The sequence below is a fragment of the Micromys minutus genome (assembly GCF_963924665.1).
Source record: "Micromys minutus genome assembly, chromosome: 18".
In the NCBI taxonomy this organism is placed as follows: domain Eukaryota; kingdom Metazoa; phylum Chordata; class Mammalia; order Rodentia; family Muridae; genus Micromys; species Micromys minutus.
This window is the reverse complement of record NC_137953.1, coordinates 40,488,170-40,504,038: the sequence shown is the minus strand read 5'-3', so window position 1 is coordinate 40,504,038 and position 15,869 is coordinate 40,488,170. Positions and strand designations below refer to the sequence as shown.

The window sequence follows — 15,869 nt, the reverse complement described above, 5'->3', positions numbered from 1 at the left end:
ATACACCTTCACAACACTGAGGAGGTAAGTTTTGTTTGAAATCAGCATTGCATTTTCCCTACTGCAGCAACATATAAAATGTGTGTGAACACACCTATATTGTATGATTGTCTACTGACATCTCTGTAGTGTGTAACTATAATATGGTGGAGACCACAGAGACTGTCACAACACACTCCTCTCCTAGTGAAGCCTGCAGCCTCATGGAGGGAGAAAGTAGAAAACAAGGTCATCCAAACCAATGATACCTGAAAACATTACATGTTATGAACAAAAAACAGATGAACAAAAATCAAAAGAGGGTGTTCTGACGTTAGAAATCAGCATGTGGTTGACAGTGAGGAGGGCTGGGGAATGTCAGAGGCTGGAGTGACATTTGGACTCGGGCTGCAGAGGGAAGAGGAACTTGCCAAGTACCCCATGCAGAAAGTCCTGTACATAATGGCATGGGACAGAACTGAAAAAGCCGAAATGGGACTGGCATCGAGAGACTGGAGAGACAGGCTGTGACCTCTGCTATTCAGAATGTGGACCTGCACTGAAAGTAGATGGGGAGGCACCTGCACATCTGAAGGGGCAGTGATGGGATCTAATATTCACTTAATAGCATTGTAGGAAATGCTGGAAAGACTCAAGATTGGGCGTGAGAGCTGGGTGTGGTGGCGCACACCTTTAATCCCAGCACTTGGAGACAGGGGCAGGCAGATATCTGTGAGTTTGAAGCCAGCCTGGTCTACATCACAAGACACAGAACACCCAGGACTATATTGAAAGACCTGTCTCAAAATAAACAAAACAAACTTTAAAAGAAGAGGAGAAGGGGGAGGAGGACAAAGAGGAGGAGGAGCGCCATGAAGAGCCAATTTAGAAAGCTAGATCACGGGGCTAGGAGATGGCTGCCTGTAAAAGGCTAGCGGCACAATCACAAGGACCTGAACAGCTCAGCATCCACGTAAAATGGGTACAGTAGTGCATGCCCATAATAACCCCTGTGCTGGGGAAGCTGAAATAGACAGATCCTGGGGATTACTGGCTAGCCAGTGTAGCCAAATCAGTGAGTTCTCTGAAAGGCTGTCTCGAAAAAAACAGAAGGGTTGCACAAGACACCTGACATTAACCTCTAGCATACATGCACACACACACACACACACACACACACACACACACACACAAACACAGAGGCACATGCACACACACACACACACACACACAGAGGCACATGCACACACAAAACCAGTCAAAATAACAAAGTATGGTAGGTTAACGGTACCCAATTCAGCCCAAAGTATACTTTTGCAAATAGGAAATAGCCCAACCTTACTGTTGCTTCCACATGGCAACTACAGTGCATGCAGCATTGTCTGGACCTTTACAGAGAAAGTCTGCCAGTCCCAGGGTAGGTATGGCAGTAGGGAGAACTGGATTCACAAGTCACAGTCCACCTTCCTTACTCAGGACTCTGTGCTGTATTCATCTGTTCACTAAAACTGGTTTGCAACTCCAAAATCAATACTCAGGGCACCTTCATTCCTATGCAAGAGCAAAGCACTGGGAGGCCATGCTGCTCTTATGTGTCCCTAGCTGCAGCTCAGCAAAGCAATGCTGACTTCTTATTTCAGCTCTTACATCAGGAACAACTGCCCTAAACACCATATACGATATGTTTTGTCTTTTTGTGACTTTTTATTTGTTGATTTTGCTTTTTAAAAATGCTAAAGTTTTAAGCACTGCATATGAGCTTCAAGATATAAGAAAGATGAGCTGTTCCTTATGTTAAAAACATGCATTCAATAAGCACATATGGGCTTTAGTTATAGCACTGTTGGCTGTGAGTTCCGTGTTAGTCAATAGCAAGATAGCTCAATAGTTAAAGCACCTGTCACTAAACCTGGTGACTTAAGTTCAGTTGCTGTAACCTATGTAAAGGGAGAAAGAAAAAAACTCCAAATTTGTCCTCTGACTTCCACACAAGCCATGGAGCACATGCCCCCCCCCCCTCTCTCTCTCTGTGTGTGTGTGTGTGTGTGTGTGTGTGTGTGTGTGTGTGTGTGTGCATGCATTCCTCCTCCTTACCCTCTCACCCTCTTCTGCACAAACACACACACACAAATAAAAGTTAAAATAAAATTGCCTGCACACAGAAACATACAAAAACATTGTTCACACAAATGTATGTACCAAATTACATCATTACATAAATGTTACTTTTTTTTCCAACTTAAAATATCAATGTTAATGATGACATGTAGAGATCAATTAAACATATGACCAAAACCTCACAGGAAATTAGTCCTATATCTTCCCTACCAATAATGGCTCACTGTTCATTAATTCACAGAAACTTAACAGAACATAACTACAGCTGATAATGAGAATGACTATACTTGGGAAGCAAAAATTAAAAAAAATCAATAAAAATTGGTGATGGATTAAATAGGAAGTAAACAAAGGCATGAGTGACTCCACTGTTTCTGGGGCCCACTACTGTCTGGAACAGACTGGGTGGGAACAAAGCGTGGAACTGGAGTGTACTTCACACAGGTGACCATGAGTTTTTAGATGTGCTAAGTTGTGATACTCATGAGATCACTACACAGAGATGTCAAATAAACTTCATGACTCCAGAAATTAATTAACTATTAATTAATTTTAAAAAAACAAGTATTGACGGAACTTTGAGAGTCACAGACACACTGAAGTGGTATTCAAAGTCTGGGACACATGTCACTCAAGAAAAAAAGAATTAGAGAACAGGGTCCAGACCCAATACAGCAAGGAACTTCTTTCCTTCCGCAATAAACAGGAGGACTCATTTAAGTCTTTATCTTGGTAGTTTGATTTGCTTAGTTTGAAAGCACTTTGTGGAAAAAATTAATCTATTTAGTATATATCTAAAATATGACAAATGTCCAAATGACCTGGTGAACATAATTTGAAGGACAGATCTTAAAATTCAGACAAACTTTAATGTTACAGGGAATTATCCTAAGGAATAATTCATGATGGTAAAGACAGAAATAATCTTAACATTTGGGGAATGTTTACTCTGACAATATTAATGATATTTTCCTGTGATTTCATCTAGATTCTAATCTTAGAAAATTCAACCTTTCCAGGGATTTAATAAATGTCCATTTCTATTTTCTTCAAGCATAAAAAAGAAGAAGAAAGAAACCAGATTGTTTGCTTTCATTCACTACAGCACAAGCTGCTTCGGTGCAGTTTCAGCCGTTTAGTGCAATGCTGTCCAGTAGGCACCTAGAACAGTCTCTGACATGCTGAGTGTGCTCAGTTGATACTGGGTGAATCTTATGCTTTAATCACCTAAGACTTATGAGAATGTGGTGCTAACACCACATAACTTGTCCTCTCCTCTCTTGGGGCTCGTCCTCCATCATTTGTTGAACACTCTCAGGCAGCAGAGTCTGGCTCACCTAATTTGTTCCAAAGATAAGAGATGTCATATGGCCTGCTAGGGGCAGGCCAGGGCTGTATCTCATGGTAGAGAATTGCTTAAAATGTGGAAGACCCTGGGTTTGACCGAACTCACGAACACATGTATATACAAACACACACACTCACTCTTACAGTGTGACAACACAAACCTGTGAGTCGAACACTCAGAAGGCTAAAGCAGGAGGATCTTGAGATCCAAGGCTAAGCTTTGTTCCACAGAGTCTAAGGCCAGTCTGGGTTACATAGAAAGATCTTGTTTCAAATAAAACAAAATCATGCAACACTTGAAGTGAGTGGTGCAGTTTGTTTTTGTACTGGAGTCACTACTCTTCCCTTCCAACCTAACTTCTATGTCTAGTACTTTATCTTTCAAGGAAAGCAACATAAACCTGTCTCTGCAGTTTTAAAATACTCAGACTTTGACTGAAACAGTCATTTATGTCTAGGAAAGAACCAACATATTTACTAATTCCACTTCCTTATCTACTACTGTTGGGAAGTCTGCACTACACAGGCACAACCTGACAATGAAAGGTGCTAGTTGGATCTAGGCTGCTTTGTCTTGGCCCTTCTGCAGGATGGGCCGCCTCACCTTCTTGTGTCATCTGTACAGCTTGCTTAGCAGAGCAGTCAACCCTGCAGCAATGCCACAGGGATCCAGTAAAGTCTTACTATGCAATAGGCAACCTGTGTGCTTGATAAGTCTGTGTGCATCAGCTTTTCAAAGCATATCTCCTTGCTCCAAGTGGGCTCATGGCTGCCCTATTCCACACCCCTCCTCCACACAGCCACTGCACTGGTTTTGTTCTCACTACCTTGTCTGGCTTGGGTGTTGAACATTTGTGTTGGGGAGATTAATAATCTAGCACTAATGGCTTAACTTAGGTATTTCTTCTCTATGAAGGACTCTGGTCCTTACTGCGTGTTGTCTGGGCCATTCTAACAAACCTGTGAGGAGAGCGGCCTGCACGTCAAGACAAGAGCAGGCTGGTGTCAGGTGGACTCAGGTTCAAGGTCTGGCTCTACTATAACTAGTTGAGGCTTTGAATACATTATTAAATACTATCAAGCCTCAATTTCCCCTTCCATAAATTAAGAAAATCACAGAGCTCTTAAGCATTAGCTAATAATAATATGTTACTACATGAACGACGACTGCCCAGTCTGTTCCAGGGTCCCAGGGCCAAACTACAGACTAGTTGGCTGTGGAACTCATGCAAATGCCAGAGGGGATGGGAAGGTCTGTGAGAGGACAGAGGCAGCCTCTGCACATTCCTGAGCCTCTCAGGAAGTCACAGTCACAAAGCAGCAGGACTGCCAGTCCTGCTAATGCTGTGTCAGTACCCCACACATCTAAGAAAAACCTTCATCAAAATACCTAACTGATTTTAAACGTGCACTTATTCTTAGTTAAGAATGCATTCCTCCAAAACAATAACTCCCCACTGGAAATGCAACTGGGGCCTATCACAGAATCCACACATTAGAAACTTTAGGGGCAGGGTCACATGTTTTAGCAAGCCCTCTAAGTGACTGATGGTTCTCCAAAATAGTGCCCAACGAAGATACACTTCAGAGAGTTCTATGGTATCCCTTGGAGCCTCCCACCTATCAGGATAACAAGACACAAACATGCCCAAGATCCAGAGTCAGAAGGATAAATAGGTAGGCAGAGGGGCCCTGTGGGTAGATAATAAGCACTTAAAGTGGAGAGGCGAGATACTGTCAAGGATGAGCAGGAGGGGAGGCCCCAACTGCCAGTGGCCAAAACTCACACACAGAGTAGCTATCAGATTTGCTAGGCCTTCCATGAAGTTTCACTGATGGGAGGAACATGCTGGCTATTGGAATTATCTTAGCAAGCCATAGGATATGGGTCAGTTTCATGATTCCTGTGCTTTATGAAGCAACCCAAGCATGAGATGAATAGGAGGGAGGGAAGAGGATGAGGAACAGAACATGGGGTGACACAATTACAGCTGCCATTTGCACAGAAGCATTTCAAATAGTCTTCATTACTAGTGTTTGAAACACCAGGTGCCCCCTATTAGCACTGCCTTTAGACAAGACTCAGAGCACCTAGCACCTGCTCTGTGGCTGAGAGATCTCCAGAGCTAAGGGGTATCCCCATCCATAAGCTGAGAATCCACTATCTCCTACATCCCCAGGGCTGTAGGCTCCCTGACCATAGGTCTCAAGCCTTCTCAGGGTCTGTGGGTATGTACTCCTAGGCCTGACAAGCAACCATGGGACATCCCAAGTCCCAAGAGGAGGTGGGCTGATTGCAATTTGGACTCACTAACCAGGAAGACAGAGTGGTATAGGTAGTCTGCTTGCCCCAGGATCTGCTAATGTCAAAGCAAACCTGTTCTTAGTTTATACTCTCATTAGTGTTAAATAAGGTCCATGTCCAGAAGCCATTCGGCAGGATGAAAATACTTCCAAGCCAGGTCAAAACCAACACCAGTGGCAAGTATGCTCACAGGATCCAAGTGGGGTTCATGTTGTTATTGAAAGTAGTGGCAAGTCTCAAGTTTGTGGTCATGTCAAAGGACAAGAAAGGCTCAAAACTGGACCTTAGGAAGGCAAAATTGTTTTAAAAGCTGCTTTATAACTTAAAAGTGCATTGAGGTTCTATGAAACTAATCATTATTACACTGATCCCTTGCCTGTGGTTTTCTGTTGTTAATAAGTAGCTCACAGTGACAAGCTGTAAACTTGTTCAGAAAAACACAAGGAATGAGCTCCTAACAGAAGGCTGGAAATGCTGGAACTGAGGACCTTGTTCTCCTCAGAAAAGAGAAACACAGCCTTTAGGTGCTGGCCTTGGTGCAGTAGTGCAGGCCGCCAGGCACCCAGGAGACTAGAAGTCAGTAGCTCCCTCGAGGACTAGGGATAACAGGAAGTGGTTCTGAGGAATCCTAGGAACCTAGAAGATAGACATTGTAGGCTGTTGTGGGCTTCTGAGCTCACTGCCATAGCTCCACCGCACTCCCACCCTAGCCTCCCTAGGCAGCATCTGCAGCTTCCTCTTTGATCTGGACTTTAGGATCCTCACGGGGTAAGGTTAGAGGCCCTACCAGGTTGTACTATGGTCCAAGAAGACTCTATAAAATGTAAAGAAGCCTACAAAAAGAAGAGTCTTAAAAGAATTATTTTAAAAATGTTTTATCCAAACCAGCAAGTCTCCCTGAGAAGTACAGAAGGAAAGCAAAATAGAACAAAACTCCTTGATCCTCTGGGCCACACACCACTGACAAATACTATCTCTAAATACTCTTTAGCAACTCAGAACCAGCCATCTCCAGAGTGCCCACACCTCCTTCCACAGCACCCTGCATCCTGGCAGGTTCCCCCAAGTTCCTGCCCTCCTCCCATTACATCCAGTCCACTAAAAATCACCTGGTTCAAGTATCATTTTGATACTAGTCCCCTTCTTCATACCATAAAATGTCTCTTGAATTGGAACCCCTTTTAAGCTTTTGACAACTGATCCAAACACGCACCGTCCTCGTCTGCTGGTCTGCTTTGTGCTTACCATTCCAGCCAAGCAAAATTACTTTGCAAATGAATCCCATTATGCACTCTGCTCATTCACCTTGTTAAGCCAGCACAAGAGCTTCGGCTGTTTCTGTTGTCTTTATAAAAGGACTACCTCATTTATCCAGCTTCCCTGGAATAGGCTGATCCATGAAATTGATCTACATAAATTAATTTTCCTCCCTACCAGAAACTTAACTCTTTATGTGGCCTTAAATCCTTTGTGCAGTGAGCCATGGTATGATCAAGTGAAACTTTATTTTGACCATTTTCATTTCTGTAATACATTAGGAAGCGTTCCCCATCTCAGTAAGCAGAACATAATGAATATCAATTAATCTTTTCCTTATGGTTCAGGTCATACTTAATGAATTACAATCATCATCCTAGGCTGTAACTACAGATATAAATGACCAAAGTGAAGCGGACTACGTGTGTGCCTTCTGGAGTGACCTTCCCCTGGAACTTCCTTCCCACCTGAAGCCCCTGGTATCAGCATGGATTCTGATGACTAGGTGCAAGTACAGAGAATGTGGAGGGTAAACGTCTTTCTGCAGAATTCCAGGAATCTGCCATCTGGTTTTTGACAGAGCTCTATAAGTTCTTTATTGGAGGGTGGGAAAAGGTGGGGAAAAACACAAAACCTTCCACAACTTGCAACAGACCAGTTTTCCAAATCTTTCTTTTGTGCTATTTTTAAAGGCTGCATGTACAAGGACCACAAAAATGGACTTCTTAAGTAAGATAATGCCAAAGTTCTACACAAAACGGGCATGATGGAGTTGACAAACCCTTGGAAAAGTCACTTTACAGTTGAAAAATAATTCACAGACTAAAGAAGGAAATATTGGTGTGGGGGGAAATGCCCCATTTTCAAACACAAACCTTTGTGACTAAGACATGATCTGTAACTGTGAGGACGAGAAGGGCTGTTTTCTCACTGCAGCTGGACAGAACCACCAAGGGAGGGGTGCCTTATTCTATTAGTTTTCGATGGCATTCTTTGTGCCAGAGGTTTTTATAAGGTCTACACATTAGCACACACACAGAAGAGTCCATCAGTCTCAGTTCTCTTTAAACACGGCACTTAATTGATCAGAATGTACTAGGGCAAAAGTAGTTAGGCAAGAGCTGTAAGAGAATACAACGTACTTCACTACAGATCTAGTCAGTAGCATATTCATAAATAAGTGCCACCACAAGACTATCTTTTAGTTTTGAAGGTTTGCTACTTTTTTTGGTAATGATTTCCCTAAGTTACTTTTTTAATAGCAAGGCCATCATCAGAAAATGACCTGGTAGCAATGAGACTGTCCATCATACCTTTGTCCTTCCTCCTGACTCTAGACTGTCGAGGAGGAGGATACCCTCTGAAGTTGGCCTTGTAACCACTATCATAAACACCTGGATCACTGACTGGTAAAACAGGTATGGGGTTTGCTGACTCAGAATCTATAAAGAATTTGACAAACTGTCCTTTCTAACCTGGTTGAAGTACTATTACAGAGTCACAAAGTTTCTGTGCACTCTTTTCTTCAACCAAGAGCAGTCCAAGTTAGAGATACTTTATGTCCTCTGCATTCTGTCTGTTCTGTAACAAACACTTAAGACCCTAAGAGCTGGAAATAGATGAAATTCAAAGGGATGTGTACAGTCAAGCAGAAGGTAGGTCTTTAATGGGGGTGAGGATGTTACACAAAAGTATGAAAATATTCAGCAGGGTAAGACATGGTGGCACACATCTTTAATTCTAGTGCTTCAGAGGCAAAGGCAAGTGGAGTTTCAGGCTAGCCTGGTCTATTAAGTCAGATCCTATCTTTAAAAAAAAAAAAAAAAAGGCTTAGGATCCAACTGAGTGCAAGCAAATCATGAATCCTGGGCTGTTGTAAAGTATTGCTCAGATGACATTTTTTTAAAAGTCAATGCTACAAATATTTATAAAGTTCCTGCCAGGGTTAAGGCATTGCACAGCTACAATTGGGGACACAAAGATGAATCAAGTGTGGTTCTTGCTCTCCAGAAGTTTTCCAGGAAGTAAAAATTCTAAAGTCCCTTTTCTTGCATGTTTCATACTAATAAGACTATTATTAAAGAATTGCATTCAGGTTTGATTACCACCATTTTCTTAATGGAGAGAAACAGAGAGTTCATAACAGGGAAAGGAGATGTTTCGGAGGCAAAAAGAGACTCTGCAGGGGGTTGCTGGGAAAGAGTAAGGAGTCCAATTATTATCTTGAAATATATGAAAGGCTTTAGAGAAACAAAGTAAAAGAAAACAAGTTTGACTGAAAGCAGATGAGATTTCTAGCAGGCCCTGGGATCTCTAGAAGGTCAGATTCACGAAACACTAGAACTGGTTAATGAGGAATTGCTAATGTTCTTTCCTGAATAACAGCTACCAGGGAGCTGAAGATTCAAGTCAGGGAATGGGTCCTTGCTAAGGGCAAAGGTCACCTTTCATCCTCAGGGGTACCTTCCAGGAACACAGCTGCAGGAAAAAGAGAGGAGGCTGTTCTTCCTCAGTGGCTATAAAGGCAATAGAAAGGATGCCATCTACTACATGATTAGACAAGGGCATATCCCTTAATCCTCACTCAGGTGATTCTGCTGAAGGCAGGGAGGCAGCTTTCACTTCTCAGAGGCTTCTGCTCTGAGGCTCTATGTTCCTGACTTAAGGGCACAGACAACCTTTTTCCAGAAATAACTCCTGGGAAATAACTACTGAAAGCTGCTATGTGACGACCCACCTATGTCCTGCCAGGAAGGATACTCCAACAGGCACACACAGATGGGAGACCTTCTCACAACACAGCCTTCAACTCTAAATATAAAAAACAAAACATACCCCAGCAGTATGTGCATGTGAGACAGTATTTGCATTGATGAGATACACAATAAAAACTGAATAATAAAAGAGGAAAACAGCATCCTCTGCAAAAGAGGTAGTGATGTTTAAGAAATTTCTATGGAGATCTGTAATGAGAAGCTTTGAAATTCATAAAAAGATTTAGTTCAACTAAAGAAAACATTTCAATATAAAAGGAAAGTTGGGGGTCTTTCCTTTACACCTTAGGAAAACAAGAGTATGTAAGAACTGTCATGAACAAAAACAACCGTTGATTCTGGGTCAGACACACTACCCAGTGAATCTGTATGAGTTTAAATATTTTAACTTTCACTTCCCTTATTCCTGAACTTCCAGAGGTCAGAGGCCAAGTCTTTGTCATTTCTCTAAACACAGAACCTGCCATGAGGCCCAGGATACAGCAGAGACTTTGTAAATGTTTATGCATGACAGATACACCCTGGTCTGCCGAACAGGGAGTTCAGCGAGTAGAGCGCGCAGAGAGTACATGACCCAAACCACCTCTAAGTCATAATCACCACCATCAACCTTCAAGATTCTCAGTTTCTCTTAAAGAAAAATAAAGTTCTTCAGTTTTCAATTTTGTTTTGTTTTTTCCTTCTCCTCCTTCTTCTCTCCTTCTATTGTCACATGAAATGGAGCTATTATTACTGGGGGCCTTTCAAGTTCACACTCTATTAGTGGTCACACAAAGTCTGCTGGCATTATTCTGAATCCAGCCTTTGAGAGCAAACCCGAGCAGCTGAATCATCGTGCTAAGGCTACCAGAAAGCACAAGCAAAGCATGCGTTCTGAGAACAATAAAAAATGCACACATGTCCTACCCTCTTGATCATTAGTACTTTGTTCCATACAAGCCTCAAAGGTAGAGCCTTAAGACTGATCTCTATGGGAGAAAGGAAGGAAGAAATGAAGGAGCATGAAGCATCAAATATGAAGCATGTAAGTAGCTATAATTTGCATAAAGCCCCCAATTTTCTTTGGTAAGAAATTCATGTTTAATTGCCTAGTGAAGCAGACCCTGCCATGTGGCTGGGTAAGAGCCTCTTCTCTGAGAAGAACCAGTAAGGAACTTTTGGGGACTCCTTACCCAGCCTGCCTGACACCTTGTATAGGAATGGGTCCTTGCTAAGGGTGACCTTTCATCCTGAGGGATACCTTCTAGGAGCAGCAGCCCCTGAAAGTCTGCCTTATTAGTTGTTTGCACGTTTTTAACATAGCACAGAAGTGCTGCTATGGAAGAGACATTCTCTACTTGAAACCAGCAGAAGCTTAATGGGAATAAAGACTCTGGAAAGGTCACAGAGGAGGGGAAAAAAGGTTCTTTCTTCTGTGGCTATGGGGGTTTATTGTTGCTGGTTCCCAAACTGGAAAAGGAATAGCAGGAGATTAATAATTGAAATTGAAATGTTCCTATTGCTGGTTTTCTAAACAATTTGAGGGTTATGCTTTTGCTAGAGTCATCATGCCTGTAAACAACCAAGACAAAGGAATTTAACACATACTGAGAAAATGCCTACTCTAGGCAAGAACTCTACTAAATATACCCAGCTCTAATAGTATCCTCACACAAGCCAGTAAAGGCTAAAAGTTCTGAAAAGTAAGATACCAAAGTCATAAACTAGGCTCAAAGTCCACTTTCTCTGATTTGAGTATCCTGCCATCCTGTCCTGTATCAAAGATAAAACTAATGAGTTGTGATTCACTATTCAAATGTAACAACAAGGAAAACAATAGTTACACTTTTTATTTAAAAATTTACACAAAAACACAGGCAAAGATATTATAGATCATACATCATAAAATTCTTTTCAGGGAAGATGATTCAGAATCTTGTTTCTTGGTTTGCATCTTAGTGGCTAAGTGTCTTCAGATCCATTTGATGAGGAACTTCGGCATGCCAGTGTTTACAAGTGTGAATGTGCAAGGTTCTTTGATTTTCTCCACACTGATCAACAAGCTACATCTCAGTTAAGTGTGACATAGTTAACTTGGAATTTGGTCTCTTTAATTGGGAACCCATAGAGACACAGACCCCTGTGGTTGACCTTTGCACTGCATACTGAAAAGGCCTTGGTAAGCAAGTTGATGGAGAAATATAATCACAAGGCAAATGTTTAACCTTCTAAGAAAATACCCCCCCTTTATTACAAGAAGTTGAACTTGATCAGTATCAAGTCACTGAAAACTAATGTGATATTTATAAACCACTCTTAAAGACAGAACTAGAAGACTGATTACATGCTGCCACTTACTAATTCGGATTAGCAAATATGCTTTGTTTCAAAAACAGCACACCTGTCTAAATTTCTACATTCCAGCCTTCACTGGGTATTCATTCAAGTCACACTCCATTTGAGAAATTCCAACTAAAAAAGTCTCATGTGTCATTAGATTTCTGAGAAGAATCATGTGGAATTATTACGTGGAGAAATCCCTCTTTTGGAGAAGTCTGTAAGAAAAACCCTGTTCATTTAAGACAACACACACACACAGAGTCCCTGGGTTCTGGTTGAAATATGATAAAAATCAGGTTCATTGGATCCACAGATTATCACTGGGGGTCAAGGGAGAGGTCACTGTAGTCTTGGACACACTCAGCACTGTGAGTGCAATGTAGGCCCTCGAAGCACAGACCTTGATTGACCACAGAGGTCATTTCTCTCTCATAGCATGCCTGGCAGTTTCTCTCAAAAAGACCAGACAGGCCTGACTGAGCTTTGGGCTAAGTGATTCTGGGTTGCTGGAGAAGTAGTGCTGAGCAAGGCTAGGAAAATAATTCTAAAGATGTAAAAAGATGCTCCCAGAGAAGGAAAAAAGCTACAAACAAAAGAACAATTAGGAGAACCCACAGACAAGGCTCAAGAGAACCAAGGGTTGAAAGGAGGTGACAAATTAGGGTGCCTCAGATAGAGGAGGGCTGGACAGTGAAACTCAGAGCAGAGACTTCTGAGCTCCACAGTCCTACATTGTAACACTTTACACACCTGTGATTCTTTTTTACTACATAATCACTAAAAGAACAATGTTCTAGGACCAACTGTGCTGGGTCCTACTTAGCCCCAGGGGGGTAGCCTACATTCCTCATGGATTTCAAATGAATCAACATGATAAATGAAGTTCCCAGGGTGGCTTTGTTCAAAGTTGACAAAATACATCCCGACCCACCTACTCAACCTCCTAGAACGGGGATTTTTATTTCTCTATTACAGTTGTGAATTCAATGCCAAGTTCTTTCTCAAATGCTCACCCCGAGTGTCCAGCAGAGGGAGTCTCATGGAGGTACTTAATAAAGAGAAAACTGTTTCATTTTAACACTCTAGACAGTGGGAGCTTTGACTGCAGCCCCCCTCCCCTAGACACAGATGAACAATGAATGCCCGACATGGGCTCTCCTACACGTTCACGTCCCCAGTGGCATGCCCCTATTCTACGTGGTGGGGTGATCCGAAATTTTGTTTTGTTTTGTGGAACGGTTAAATAGATCTTGTGTTCTTCGGAATCAAAGAGGAAAGCCCCTGGAATAACATTTCTCTGTTGCTTTCTAAACAGCCCCTTTGTTTCTAAGAGACTCTGGAAAAAATATTTACAGTCCATAGGTTATTTACAGCCTCGTTATTCAGAGCCTGACTGGTAACTTTATTCCATGCAGAAACCTAATTCATTTAGAGCCCTGGAACTAATAACAGATTTTCTTTTCAGATAAGTTTTTTTTTTTTTTTTTAACCAGCCTCTCCTAACAGAGATAAAACTATTAATGAGATCCCTGTTTCTCTCGGCTCAACAGTTCCCCGGGTTTATAGGATTACAATCTCCCCTAGCCCCTCCTCTTGGTTCCTGGCAAACCCATTTCCCCTCTCATTTGCGATTTCATCCGCAGAATATCTGAACAAAACCGAAAGAAAGCCAGATGGACCCACGCTAAAAGTATGTAAAGGGCTGTTATTTCAATGATTTCACGAGAGAAACATTTTCACGATGAAATAACTGAAAAAAATCTGGCACGCTTTGGTTGAAAAATACCCCGTACTACAAGCACACAAAAACACATAGAACTGTAAAAACTTAGTTGATTCCGGCTTGATTTTCTCGCTGCAAGCTGACGGAACTGACTGAAGAGAACCGAAAGAGTGCGCGAGGCAGCTGTATCGCCTTACCTTTTCTTTCTTCTGAAGACAGTCAAATGGGAAAAAAAACCAGCCAACGCCAGGTGAAGGTGCACAGCACCGATCTACCCTGGCCGAGCCAGAAAACCTTCTTTCGCCCCTCCCCGCCCCCCAAAAAAGGCCAAACTACATTTTCTCTTCCACACGCCAACTGCGGGGAGATTTTGAGCCTATTTCATTGTTCTGCCTGGGTCTGAAATGGACTTTTCATCTCAACCCTCTCTCGTCGCTTGGCCCCTTTCAATCGGATTCCACAGCCGCCGCCACCACCCCCAAAAATCGGAGGCTCGTGAAGAATAAAGGAGTGTGGGGTTGGGAGTGGAGATGTTTGGAAAGGGGAGCAGAGAGGACAGACAAGTAGAAAGGAGATCGTTTAAAGGTAGTGGGGGAGGACCGCATCACCTTCATTTATCACAAATAAACAGAAAGCAGTCACGGATCCGTCTTTTCCCACACGCCGCCCCCATTTCTTTTCTTTGGGCAGCAGCCCACCGGCACACACCCCCCAGCCGCCTTCTCTGCCCTGGAAATAAGATCCTGCTCCGGGCCGGCTCTGGTCCCGTCTGGGCCCGGGATGGGGGCACCCGGGAGGGTCGCGAGCCCCCAGGACCAGGGCCCGGGGCTGCGGCCGGGGGCTGCCGGGCGAGGGGCCGCGGGCAGAACAAAGCTACGGGGGCCGCGGCCGGCCGAGCGAGCAGGGGATCGCGGGCCGGGCGCCCCTTACCTTCGTACACGGGGGCCATCGGGGCCGGGGTGTCCGCGGTTCATGGCAACGGAGAAGGGAACGCGGCGCGCGAGCTCGGCCCCCTCAGCCTCAGTGGGAATCTGCCATCTTGAGCCTGTGTCTCCGCTCTCGGCGCAGCCCAGGCCGCCAGCGCCCGCATCACCGCCTCACTTGGCCGGCGCCGGGGGAGGGGGCCGGGCGGGCGCGTCGCCGCCACCGCCGCCGCCGCCGCCGCCGCCGTAGCCGCGGCCCGGGCCCTGCGCGGGGGGCTCGGCCGGCCCGGGGCGGCTAAGGCGCCGAGGCCAAGGGCCGGGCGGGTCCGCGAGGGCGGGAGCCGGGGCGGGCTGCGGCGGCCAGGGCCCGGGCCGGAGCTCAGCTCCGCATGGCTGTGAGGCGGGGGCGCCGGCAAAAGTTGCCCGTGAGGAGCAAGGGGGAGGGGGCGGGGGCGGGGCGGCGCGGCCGGGCGCGAGCGGGCGGGCAAGCGCGAGCGAACGAGCCGGGAAGAGCCCCAGGGAGTCCGCGCGCAATCGAGCGCCGATGGCACGGATGCGAGGCGGGGAGGGCCGAGCCGAAGGGCAGAGCCGGGCGTCGGCGGGGGCCGAGCGCGGCCCGAGGGGAGCCGAGCGGCCGTGCGAGCCGGGCTGTGCGAGAGCGCGGCGCGCTGGCCCGGGGCCGCCGACCGGAGGAGCTCCGCGGCGGAGGCGGCCACAACTTTGTGTGTGTGTGCTTGGGAGTATGCGCGTGTGTGTGTGTCTGTATGTGTGTGTGTGTATGTGTGTGTGTGTGTGTGCGCGCGCGCGCCGGCCGGGCTGGGGAGCGCGATCCGCTGCCGGGCAAAGTGTCTTCGCCCCAGCGCGTGCGGGCTCGGTTCTAGCCGACAGGCGAGGGAAATGAATGGAGGGAGTGGGCGCGTAGTCTTCTCCGGAGAAGGTCGAGAGCTCCCTGCACGCCCCGGGAAAACGCAATGTCAGGATGAACGCCTGACCCCGATGTTTGGAGAGCCTTTATCATCCGGGTGGGAGGGTCTCACCTAGCGGCTCCGGGGTTTTGCTTTTTTCTGCTCACTCGGCCCGGAGCGAAACGATCTTTAAACTCTCCAAGCAAGCCTGGATCCCTG

General features: G+C 45.0%; 1 protein-coding gene across 4 annotated transcripts in view; it reads right to left on the bottom strand.

Moving 5' to 3' along the window:
* HIPK2 (homeodomain interacting protein kinase 2) overlaps positions 1 to 14,978 on the bottom strand; it is a 167,209-nt gene extending 152,231 nt beyond the window's left edge. For all 4 annotated transcript variants that reach the window (XM_080932149.1, XM_080932150.1, XM_080932152.1 and 1 more), the window contains exon 1: positions 14,753 to 14,978. In XM_080932149.1, the coding sequence (XP_080788275.1) occupies positions 14,753 to 14,771 (19 nt within the window). In that variant the 5' untranslated portion in view covers positions 14,772 to 14,978. The remainder of the gene's footprint in view (positions 1 to 14,752) is intronic.
* Positions 14,979 to 15,869: the final 891 nt, after the last annotated feature.